A 12,217-nucleotide genomic window follows, 5' to 3' on the forward strand; every position below is an offset into this window, starting at 1 on the left:
TTTGGGGGAAAATTGGTTGATTGGTTGCTTGCTTCATTTCTTAAGATAGGGCATCACTGTTAAATCCAAAATGCAAGGAGATATGACAAAGTAAACAGGAATCAAGAAACAAAGGACATCTACTTAATTTGTCATATATTTCTAAATGACTCCATGTCCTTGACCTCATATATAGTATATATCTATGTGCACGTCTGAGGGAAGCTAGGAGGGCACAGGATCAGAGGGAAATGGGGAAAAATACAACAGAGGGGACCATCAGCTGCACTGGACATTGATGAAAATGAACTAAGCAACCCAAGGGCAGCAATGGGAGGGAGGGAATGAGAGGGAAAGACAGAACAGCTAACACTAAGCAAAAAGAAAGAAATGTACATATCACCCAACATGGAAGAAATAGTTGTATTGTCAAAGCTTATAGAATTCACAAACTTTATGGACCAAGACAATGACAAGTTGCCTTTATGAAGGTTAAAATGTGTTTGTGACTTTAAGTATCACTATCCTCCAATACCGTGAAATTTATGTAATCACTTAATCTCAATAAAAAAAATTATTAAAAAAAAAAAAAAAAGGATGTCACTAGGTAGCTAGGCTGGCCTTAAACCTGTGATCCTGTCTCAGCCTCCCAACTGCTCTGTGTGTGTGTGTGTGTGTGTGTGTGTCCCAACTGCTCTGTTTGTGTGTGTGTGTGTGTGTGTGTGTGTGTGTGTGTGTGTGATGCTTCCTCACAACTGAAAATAGGCCTATTGTATGGCTCAAGTGGTATAGCAATTACCTAGAAGCTAGAAGCCCTAAGTTCCATCCCCAGGACCACAAATAAACATTCAATGCACAATTACCATGTGACCCAGCAACTGCACTTCTGGTTCTATACCCAAGCAGACATTTGTACAATAAGCCCTCCTTATATGAAGAGTACATGTGATTCTGACCAAGCACAGTCAAAAAGTGAATAGATGTTTTAAATTGAAAGAAATTTCAAGACGAAGAACACAGTTCAGTGGATATGGAAAAACTCTGCCAGTCTCTTGTTATTGTCAGTTTAAATCACTGTGTAATTTTTAAATCCCTGCTCTAATTTTGTGAAAATATGCCTCCCTAAAAGTAAAGTCAAATATAATAGTAATTCCCCCCAAGTCACACACATTAATGTGCTTAATTGCAGTGATATAGTGAAAATTTGGTATTTCTTGAAAGGTAACATGTCTTGAGCAGCAGCTGGGTGGTGTTATGGGAAAAAGGAATTGGTTTTAAACTATACCTCCTAAGTATATGAAGTTTTTCTCTATGGTAGTCTCCTTGGATTTATATAGCCACAGATATCAGCCTACCAGGCATGGATACTGTATATTTCCTGATCAGAGCAGCATAATTTACAATAGCCAAAAGAAAAACAAAAACACCTGGCACTGGTGGCTCAATCCTCTAATTCTAGCTACTCAGGAAGCTAAGGTCTTAGGATCACAGTTCAAAGCAGGCCTGGGCAGAAAAATCCATGAGATTCTTATCTCCAATTAACTAGCAAAAAGCCAGAAGTTGAACTCTGACTCAAGTGGGCAGAGTGCCAGCCTGGAGCAATAAAGTTCAGGAATAGGGCCCAGGTTCTGAGTTCAAGCCTCATTACACACACACACACACACACACACACACACACACACACACACACACACACACACACACACACACACACTGAGTTCAAGCCTCATTACACACACACACACACACACACACACACACACACGCGCGCGCGCGAAAGAAACTCTGACCACAACATGAATGAACCCTATGCTAAGTGAAATACACCAGTCACAAGAAGACACATGATACTCACTCCACTTATAAAGAACATCCAAAGTATTCAAAGTCATGGAAACAACGCAGAATGGTGGGTGCTAGGTGATGCTGTGTAGAAGGAGCTAACTGTTCAATGGATACAAAGGTTTCAGTTCAGCAAGATGACAAAGCTCTGGAGAGGGATGCTGTTTGACACTACTGAACTGTGCACTCAAAACTAGTAAATTTCATGTGTTGTCTATGTTGTCACAATGAAAAAGGAAAAAAAGAAAAATACAGCCCAAAGGGAAATCTTACATTATATAAATCTTCCAACAGTTTAAAAACACTAAGCAAATGGGCTATGCTCCCTTAGCACAAAATGAATGTCAAGGTCATCCAGTCAATGAGTAAGAATGGGTAGGCAACATAAAGACACTCCAAGTATCTGCTTAAAATGTTTCTGCAGCATTTTCATGGAACTCTACCTTAAAAAGATCAATGGACACAATGTAGAGATATGCAATCTGTCTCAGGCAAATGATTAAGTGGGGGGAATGCCATTTCCCTCCAGATCCATCCCATTTAAAATTCTCCACTGAACACACCCCAGCAGCCAGCTGCACAGATGGAGAAGCAACCCAGCACTCCAGCTCAATGCTTGCTGTGTCTGAACTCCAGCCTTACCAGTCACTGCAGGAAAAGAAATGACTGCGGAACCCCTTGCAGTGGAGCTGCAGAATATGCAGGTGGCTTGTTACGGGGTAGGACAAAACTAAGACCAAGTATTTCTCCTGCTCTGCTTACTTTTTCAGAAAATAGGAAATCAGAGTATAAAACTCACTCACTTGCTAACACTAAATCAGATTAACGGCAATCATGGTGGAAAGCTGGGACAAGACTAGAAACCTAGTCCAACAGAATCTCTAGTGGCCTGGGATCCAAGACCACTTGGTGAATGTTTGAAAGCCTTCAGGACTGAGTAACTTCCCAGTTGTTGCTCCTCTGATTTCACTGTTGAACTGGAGGGGGAAGGAGGGAGAGAAGCCCCAGGAAACTAAGAGGTTCCTCCAAGGTCAAGATATAACACTGAGGAGCAGATTCCCATTTAGGCTCTCTCCAGGACACTCAGCTGCCACTCACAGGGAAGGCCTCAGGGTACAGCAGGCAGTGTGGGTCCTCCACAAGACTCTAGGCAGCTAGCCCTAAGCCTACTAGTACCTGATGGGTGACCTTGAGGACTTGAGACATCACAGTCACACCACCTGCTTCCATCACAGACACAGTGTGGGTGGTGACATCCATGTGCGCATCTAGGACTTGCCAAAGCCTTCATCCTCTCCCACAGCCTTCTGCTACTGTGAGATCACCACTTAGGAATCTATGCTTGAAAAGAATTTGGATGGGGATACACCATCCATCCACTCTCCAATGCAGCTGCCTACTCATCCATTCAACAAAAAGTTACTGAACACCTGTCGTGGGTCAGACACTACTCTAAGCATTTCTGTATAAGAGTTTATTCATCATCTGGAGATCACCTTCTGCTCTCGAGATCCATAGCCACAACCAAGCTCATACCAGTAATCTTAACTACTCTGAAGGCTAAGATTTAAGGACTGCAGTTCAAAGCTAGCCCAGGCTGACAAGATAAGATAGTCTACAAGGTTCTCATCTCCAGCAAAAAGCCAGAGTTGAAGGTATGCCTTGTGGTAGAGCATCAGCCTTGAGTGGAAGAAGCTAAGGGAGAGAGAAACCCTGAGTTCAAGTCCCAGTACTAGAGAAAGAAAAATCCATAGCCACAGTATGAGCATCTGACAACCACTTAGCATGTCTGTAAGGGGGTCCCACTCCCTCAGAAATCTCAAGAGATTCAGGTTCCTGGTTCTAAGGATGCACTCAAGTCTCCTTTCTCACTCTTCCTTTGCATGGCTCACTGCAGTAACAAAATTTCTCTCATTTGTTCCTACTAGGGATTGTTAAATAGCATCATAAAGTAGTTGATGTTTTTGTTTGTTTTTGGTGCTTGAACTCAAGACCTCACTCTCACTCAGGACCTTAGCTCTTTTGGCTCAAAGCTGGTGCTCTACTACTTGAGCCACAGCACCTTCCAGCTTCTGTTTGTTCATTGGAGTCTCATGAACTTTCCTGCCTGAGTTGACTTTGAATCTCAAGCCTCAAATCTCAGCCTCCAGAGTAGCTGGAATTATAAGAATAAGTCAACAGACAGTTAGTAGTAGTAGTTGTTTTGTTCTGCTTTTTCCCAAAAGAAACAGCTGCCTTTCAAAATGAGAGAAACATCTGAGATAGTAAATTGAGATAAGGAGGAGAGATTGATTGATTATAAAGCACAGACAGGCCCGGATCATCAGCTAGCAAGACTCCACTTCCCAGCAACCTTGCCACCAGCACAGTCAGTAAAAGGCCACCATTATTAAAAAAAAAAAAAAAAAAAAAAAGGAAACAACAAAAAGCAGGTTTTGTTTCAAATTAAATTTCTACAATAAACTCCTAATTGCAAGTATTTCAAAAAAAAAAGTTTAGGTTTGTTTTTAAGCACATTTTAAAATCTTAAACTTGTCTTTAGCATTTAGCTCAGAGGATTCACCACCTTCCCAAACCAGCTTCCCTGATAACAGCTCAGTGATATAAACCTATCCAATCAGGGAAAGCCTGTCTCTGCCAACATTCCCATATTCCCTTGCGAGCCAGAGACAGCAAGGTTCGGGTAGAGGCAGGGGCGGAGTCACAGGGCTAACAGAGTAATACTAACAGGCCCAGTACTCAGTGAGAGTCACTGCTAAAAGAGAAGGACAAGGAGGAAAACCACTGCCACAGATGTGTGTGGTGTCTGTGTATCTTCCCCCAAGCTTTCTTCATGTTCTTCTACATCATTTTGTCCATCCTGCTTCCCATGCTGACTGCTATGGCGCTCGGTGAGGCATGGCAGGGGCAGGTGGTAGAGACGGAGGTAGACAGTAACCTGAGGCTTAATCTACTGGGTTTCGTGACCACCATAGAAGGGACTTACATAAACGTCACTAGGTGATATAGTCCTTGGATTGGATGATTTATGGTCTGTCACTGAAATGTCATGACCCAGAAGCAGCATTTGAACCAATACATTCCTCTTTTCTGCCTATGATCGTTTGAGTTGTTTCCTTTACTTGTAATAAGTGCCCTGAACATTAGTATATTATTAGCAGAGAGAAATAAAATCACTGACAAACTTTTTAACCATTACTTTCCACTTCCTCTGTCATTTCTTTGAAATAACATAACTTAAAAATCCAAAAGAAGCTGGGTGTGATGGCACGCACCTATCTACAATCCTAGCACTCAGGAGGCTGTGGTAGAAAATCAATAGTTTGGGAGCTGCCTGGACTACAGTGAGAGAGGAAAGGAGAGAGCAAGAAAAAGAAGAGCAGGAGGGAAGGGGAGGGGGGGGGCAGGCTACCATGGTTAGGACTTTTCCTTCTGCCCCTTCCCAGGCTGACCCTCTAGGACAGAGTGAATGAAGAAAAGGTGGCCAGTGCCCAAAGGGACTAGAGAGACAACAAAAGGCCCAGGTAGCATAGCCTCTGCTGAATAATAAACAACCTCACACATGACAACCTGTAGCCAACTACCCTAGTCCTGCTGGAAGAGCCTGGCAGGGTTAGACCCGTTTTTTGTTTTTTTGTGGGTTATGGGGCTTGAACTCTGGGCCTGAACACTGTCTCAGCTCTTCAGCTCAAGACTAGCACTCTACCACTTGAGCCACTGCGCTACTTCCAGTTTTCTAAGTGGTTTATTGGAGATTCATGGACTTTCCTGCCCAGGCTTAGCCTTAGTCCTTTTTAAGAAATAAATTCAGGGGCTGGGAAGGTGGCTCAGTGGTAGAGCGCTTGCCTTGCATGCATGAGGCCCTGGGTTTGATTCCTCAACACCACATAAGCAAAAAGAAAAAAAGCTGGAAGTGGCGCTGTGGCTCAAGTGGTAGAGCGCTAGCCTTGAGCTGACGAGCTGAGGGACAGCGCCCAGTCCCAGAGTTCAGGCCCCACGACTGGACCAAAAAAAAAAGAAAAGAAAAGAAATTCAGGCGCTGGTGGGTCACGCTTGGAATCCTAACTACTCAGGAGACTGAGATCTGAGGATTACCATTCAAAGCCAGCCCAGGCAGGAAAGTCCGCAAAACTCTTATTTCCAATAAACCACCAGAAAACCAGAAGTGGTGCTGTGGCTCAAGTGGTAGAGCGCTAGCCTTGAGCTGAAGAGCTGAGGGACAGTGCGCAGGCCCAGAGTTCAAGCCCTACAACCAACAAAAAAAAAACAAGAAAGAAAGAAGAAAGAAAGAAAGAAAGGAAGGAAGGAAGGAAGGAAGGAAGGAAGGAAGGAAGGAAGGAAGGAAGGAAAAGAAAGTTTTTTTTCAGCTTTAACTTCTATAAGCTCTCACCTCCCAGGTAAATCCTTCAGGATAGTTTTGCATCACTATCTCCTTCCTACCCAAAGCTAATGCCAGTCCTATCTCTGGGCAGGCTGGTCCAGCTGCTTTTGGAAATACTAGAGATCGAACTCAGAGCTTGGTGTGTGAAAGGTTGCTCTACCACTTCAGCCACACCCTTGTTGGAGGCTGCTCTGACTTCTGCATCCTGGAAACAGGTCATCTTGCTGTACCTGCTGCTCAGAAGGCCCTACCTCAGGCCCTGTGGATTCCAAACGCTCCCTCAAGCCCAGCTCAAGTGAAGTCTCTCTAGCTTCTTCAGCAGACACAGCTGTCTCTGTTCTCATTGGTGACAGCATATCAGCCACTCACTCACAAGTGAAGTGGAGCTAGGGGATAGGAAGGGACAAGATGGTAAAATTCAGACAGGGGCTGGTGGCTCATGCCTATGATCCCAGCTATTCAGGAGGCTCAGACCTGAGGATTATGGTTCAAAGCCAGCCCTGGCAGGAAAGTCTGTGAGTTTCTTATCTCCAATTAATGAGCAAAAAAAGCCAGAAATGGAGCTATGGCTCAAGTGATAAAGCACTGGTCTTGAGCAAAAAACCCCCACAAAACTCAAGGACAGTGTCCAGGCCCTGAGTTCAAGTCCCAGGACCAGCAACACACACACAAAATAATAACAAAAAAGATGGAAACATTCAGCTCTAAATACCAAGTGGAGAAGGCCCAGCAGGCAACACCAACTTCTGCCATGTCTGCCTGAGAGAAGCCTGGTGTAAAATGATAGGGGGAAGTTATGTTTACATGGCGGCAGCTAGAGCCACAGGTGCGGGGGATGCCGTGTTGTATACAGATCTTATGAAGGATAGAAAGCTTTCTTCTCCATCTTTATCATTCAGTGAAGTGCCTCAGAATCCGCCGTCCCTACCACGTCCTGCCAACAAGGAGGTGAACTGTGGGCTAGAATAGCACCTGTGCACACTCCTCTGCCTACCTACAGGCCAGTACGCCAGGCCTCAATCCTCCCGGAGTACATCATGACCCCCACCTTGGCCTCAAGGACTAAGGCAGGCAGCAGGACACCCTGGGCCCCACCTTATAGGTAAAGACACTGCGGCCCATCCCTGAGGCAGAAGGCAGGAGGCAGGTGGCAGGATCTTATAACTGAATGCAAGAAGAGAACCAAGGGATGACCAAATGACTATGGCAGGAGAAAAGCCACTCAAGAGAGAAGGGTAGCTCTCTTCTCTCATTGGAGGAGGGTCGGATCCATGGGGTCAGGAGCAAAGTAAAAAAACTACAGGAGCCCAGAGTTCCCCAATGGCAGGAAATGTTCTGAAATCAGAGTGAGAAGGGCTGGTCAGGTAACAGGAAAAGCAGCTCCCAGACAAGAAATCAGGAGCGAGGGAGCTGGCCTCTAAGATGAACCTTTCTGCTCTGTGACTTCTTCTTCTTGTCCATCATAGTGAAGACCCTACAACATGGCCCTGCATACTGGGGTTGCCACAGAATCAGTGAGAGTGCAGAGTAAGAGACATGCTGAACCATCAATAGCAGGATGGAGCCCTCCTGACCCCAAACCCAACAACCACCTTCCTTAGTCACTTCCTTACCCCCAGGCCTCCTGCTGATGGGTCATAAATGCTCAGGATCTAGCTAGCCCAGAGAAGTTTGCTTTGATTACCTGCCAGGCAACAAGAGGCACATGCTCCCCTCAGGTTCCTTCCAGCTCCAGACCCCATATGGGCTGCCCACAACCTGCAGATCTGACTTCCCCAGTGCACAAGTGCCTACCAGGGATGGGCATCCTAGACCAGAGTCTCTCACAGTGTCAACAATAAGCTCTGACTGGCGATGGTGCCATCTCCCATGTGGAGAGACGGTAACAAAGCAGCCTCCTCTTGACACTCTAAGGTCTTGGAAATGCCAGCTGGTTCCTCTCTGAGGCTCCACTGGGAGGCCTCACTGCCTCACAGAGTTATTGAACACTTCCCTGGGAGGGAAGTGTCAGGGGTGGAAAGGGACAAGGATGTACAGCTGCTTTTCCTTGATTGTGGCCACTTGGAGAGAAGACTAGTGCATCACCTCCTCCACCAGAGCAGCTCTTTTTGCACTAAGCTTTGCCCCATGAGAAGAGCTTCCTGGTAGAAGGATACACTATAGCTCCACAGTAGAGTACTTGCCTAGCAAGTGTGAAGCTCTAGGTTTAATCCCCAGCACTGTATCTGTTCAATCCCCAGTAATGTATCTGTACAAAGACCACACACACACACGACACACCTGTTACCCTTCCCACAAAAGGCTCCAGGTAGAACCTTGCCATACCAATTTTTGTACTATATTAAATAAAATGAATGTAACTTCCCCTTGAAAATCATTTTTCTAAGCATTTCTTGAACTTCTTCGAAGCCACAGAATTCTGCACCGTGGGAAAGGGGATCTGAAATCACAGAAGTTAGGACTAGCTCCAAGAACGACAGCACTCTGACTCCACCTTTTCCACAAGCATGGAAAGATGAAATCTAATGGAATTCATCCACTAATTTCTCCAGTTCAGAGATTAAAGCTAAGGCTGATGGACACACATCCCAAGGAGAGCTTCCAGCCTGCATTCTAATTTCTAATGACACCTTGAAAAGGCACCTGGAAAAAGATCTTTGATAAACTTCCTCCTTCAAAAATGAACAGGGCTGGGTGCTAGTGGCTCATTCTTGTAATCCTAGCTACACAGGAGGCTGAGATCTAAGGATCCCAGTTAGAAGCCCAGCCCAGGCAAGAAAGTCCAAGAGAAACTTACCTCTATTTTTTTAAAATAAAGCCAAAGGTACAAATGTGGCTCAACTGAAAGAGTTGAAAAAAAAAAAAGCTTGAGCAGAAAAAAGGCTAATTGACAGCATTCAGGGTCCAAGTTTGAATCCCAGGGTGGTCACTAAAGAGAGAGAGAGACAGAGACAGAGAGAGAGAGCACACCTGACAAGACTCCTCCCTCCCTCCATCCATCCATCCTCATTCTCATGGCCACATCTTGATAAGCCTTTCTTTTAGTGTCTCACAAAGCACTATTCCAGCAAAGGACTACCTCTGCCCACAAACTCACAATTCAACCACATTTTCAAGCACAGAATGTAGGTTGGAGGGACAGAAGTGTCAGAGTCAGAAGCCCCCCAAAGGAAGGAGACAGCACAGCCACCAAGGGAAAGACTTGCTTTGTGGCTGGTAGTTTAGCAATTTGTATGTCAGTTTCCTTAAGCTATAAAAAAGGTTGAGGCTGAGATGGCCTGGGCACATGAGGGCTGCAACCAGGAACACCTTATAAAATCACTCCCTTAATAAGTAATAAGTAAGGCTATTAACAGCCACATAAATGGGTCTCCTCTACCTCTGACCTACAAGTTGCTCAGGGCAGTTTTCTGCTCTCAAGGTTCACTCTGCTTTTATTCAGTCTTCACTGAGATAGGAAGGAAGGAAGGAAAGATAGAGAGAGAGAGAGAGAGAGAGAGAGAGAGATAAGATTAGATAGGTAGGTGATAGATTGATTCACTCTTAAGTCAAGGACAAGATTCAGAAAAGACGGACTTGCTGTGCCCTGGCTCTGAACATGTTAAATAGAACAATAGATCATAATTCAAAACTCCTGGGGCCCAGTACTTTCTGGGCATTTTAACTATTATGAGCAAGAGTTTTCTTACTGGCAAAGCAGGAATAATAAAGCTAGCTAGCTCCCATGGCATTAGTAACAAATACGATAAGGTCGAGTGCCTGCTGCAGCAATAGGTGCACAATAAATGTAGCTCTCCTTCCTTGGTGCCATGCCTTGCTCCTTGGCTAAAAGGCTGGCTTCCACACTCCCTAACCTGGCCTGGACAAGCCTTACTACCACCAGTCATCAACTCCCAGCAGTACCCCTCCCCCCTACACAACACACACACACACACACACACACACACACACACACACACACACACACACACACACACACACACACACACACACACACACACACACACACACACACACACACATCAATCACTTCCACGAGCAAAGAACACAGGGGTTCCAAAGGGCACCAGCCCTTCCTTCCCCAGGCAGCTCCAGTGCTCTCAAGGAGAGAACTGAGTCCCGGCAACCACTACTAGGATTTTCCCATGATGCAATGCAACTTCCCCAACTTTTCCGGGCCCACAGTTCCCAAAGAAACCTGGGCAGGCATTGTGCATAAATCAACCACAAGTCGGGGGTCCAGTTAAAAGAGACTGAGAGCTCTTCCTGGGAAGGAGAAGAAAGCTGGCATACACCACAACGTCAAAACAAAAAATAAAAACAGGCACCAGTGGTCCTGAAACGGGGTGACAGGAGGGGGAGGTGGGGGTCCCTGGCCTGGATCCCCCTTCCCTTCTTTCTAGATTAACCCGCTGGTTAAAGGCTAGCACGGCCTCCCAAACCACTGGCAGACAGCCTTAGGAAAAGCTCTGATCCACATCCTCCAAGGGGTCCCCCCGCGTCCCCCCACCCTCACTCCGGTGGCCTAGAAAGGCCCCTGCAAGCCGTAGCACCTGAAGGGCAAAGGAGGAGGCCTTCCATGGGGGGGAGAGGGGGGCATTGTTCCCAGCCACAGGCGGGACTTGGGGAAGGAGGTGTGAATTCTCCATCTGGGCCTCGCCCCCTCCCCAGATGGACTAAAAGGAGAGCAGGTGCCACGGGGCGCGGCCGGCGCCAGGTAGCCGAGGTCCCCCCCCGGGGGGCGCGCGGCGGGTGCCGGGGGTGGGGGGTGCGCCCGGGGAACCCGCGGCGGGGGGCGGGCATGTCTGCCACTCACCCGCACCCTCGGCGGGCGGCGGCGGCGGCGGCCCCACCACGCCGTTCAGGTAGAGGATGGGCAGCAGGTGAGGCTGCGTCTTCTCGAGCGCGGCGCGCAGGTCCGGGAAGTGGTCCCGCTCCTTAGCCAGGAGCAGCTTGAGCAGCAGCTCCGCCTTGGCGCCTCCCGCCTCCTCGTCCAGCTGCCGCCGCTCGCCGGGGCTCAGCGCGCCCGCGGCCTCCAGCAGCCCGAGCACCGCTTCCACCTCGGTCATGGCCTGCGCCAGGCTCTGCTGACACTGAGCGAGCAGCTCCCGGCGCCGGGGCTCCATGGCGGCGGGCCGCCCCCCGCCTCTCCCCCCCCCCCCCGCCGGACGCGGCACCCCGGGGGCGCCCCGAGGCCGGGCCGGGCTGGGCGGCCGCCTTAGCGCGCCGGGAAGCGCGAGGCGGCGGGGGCCATGGGCCGGGGGCGTCTGCGCGCCTGGGGGTGGGGGGCGAACCCCGGGACCGCGGGGGCCGGCGCTCAACAGAGGCCGCCGGCCGGGCTCCGGAGCGCAGCCATGTTGGCTGCGGCGGCGGCGGCGGGACTGGAAGGGGCGGAGGAGGAGGAGACGGAGGAGGAGGAGGAGAAGGAGGAGGCGGAGGTGGGGACGGCGGCCGCGGCGCGCCCGGAGGCCCGGCTCCAACCGGGCATGCCCCCTCCCCCTCCGCCTCCGCGCGCGGCCGCCCCGCCGCCGACTCCGACCCCCCACACCCCCGGGGTCCCCGACGGCTCCGGGCCCCGCTCCGAGGCCGCCGAGGCCCGTGCGCTCAGTCCCGGCTCACCGGGGCCCCGCGATCGCCGCCCGCCCCGCCGCGGCCGGCCTCTCCGGCCTCTCCCTTCCCGGGCCTGCCCTCGGGGAGGCGGCGGTGAGCGAGGGGGATGGGCGGAGGGGAGGGGGCGGGGAGGAGGGGTCCCTCTTCTTTCCCCACCGCCCTCCAGTCGGGGACGCAGCGCTATCCCCGCTCTCTCGGGCTCCCCCCCACCTCCCCCCAGGCCCAGTCCTGGACACAGAGTCAGACCAGGCACACAGCCAGGGTCCCCCCGCCCCCCAAGTTACTAGAGACCATCTCACACATATCCTTACTCCCACCCCTGACACACACACACACACACACACAACCCGGGGTCTATCCTGAGAACTCCTAAACAAAGTCTAGACACAATGGAGGGAGAGGGGT

At 49.2% G+C, this 12,217-nt stretch overlaps 1 protein-coding gene across 2 annotated transcripts in view; it reads right to left on the minus strand.

Annotated features, from left to right (window-relative positions):
• The window catches only part of Dlg5 (discs large MAGUK scaffold protein 5), a 105,124-nt gene extending 93,387 nt beyond the window's left edge, over positions 1–11,737 (minus strand). The window contains exon 1 of one of the 2 annotated variants that reach the window (XM_070020693.1): positions 11,019–11,737. In XM_070020693.1, coding sequence (XP_069876794.1) covers positions 11,019–11,328 — 310 coding nt within the window. In that variant the 5' untranslated portion in view covers positions 11,329–11,737. The remainder of the gene's footprint in view (positions 1–11,018) is intronic. The other variant, XM_070020692.1, reaches the window with a different exon arrangement.
• Between the last annotated feature and the right edge of the window lie 480 nt (positions 11,738–12,217).

This window comes from Dipodomys merriami, unplaced genomic scaffold (assembly GCF_024711535.1).
Source record: "Dipodomys merriami isolate MVZ:Mamm:240054 unplaced genomic scaffold, mDipMer1.0.p SCAF_14, whole genome shotgun sequence".
Lineage (NCBI taxonomy): Eukaryota > Metazoa > Chordata > Mammalia > Rodentia > Heteromyidae > Dipodomys > Dipodomys merriami.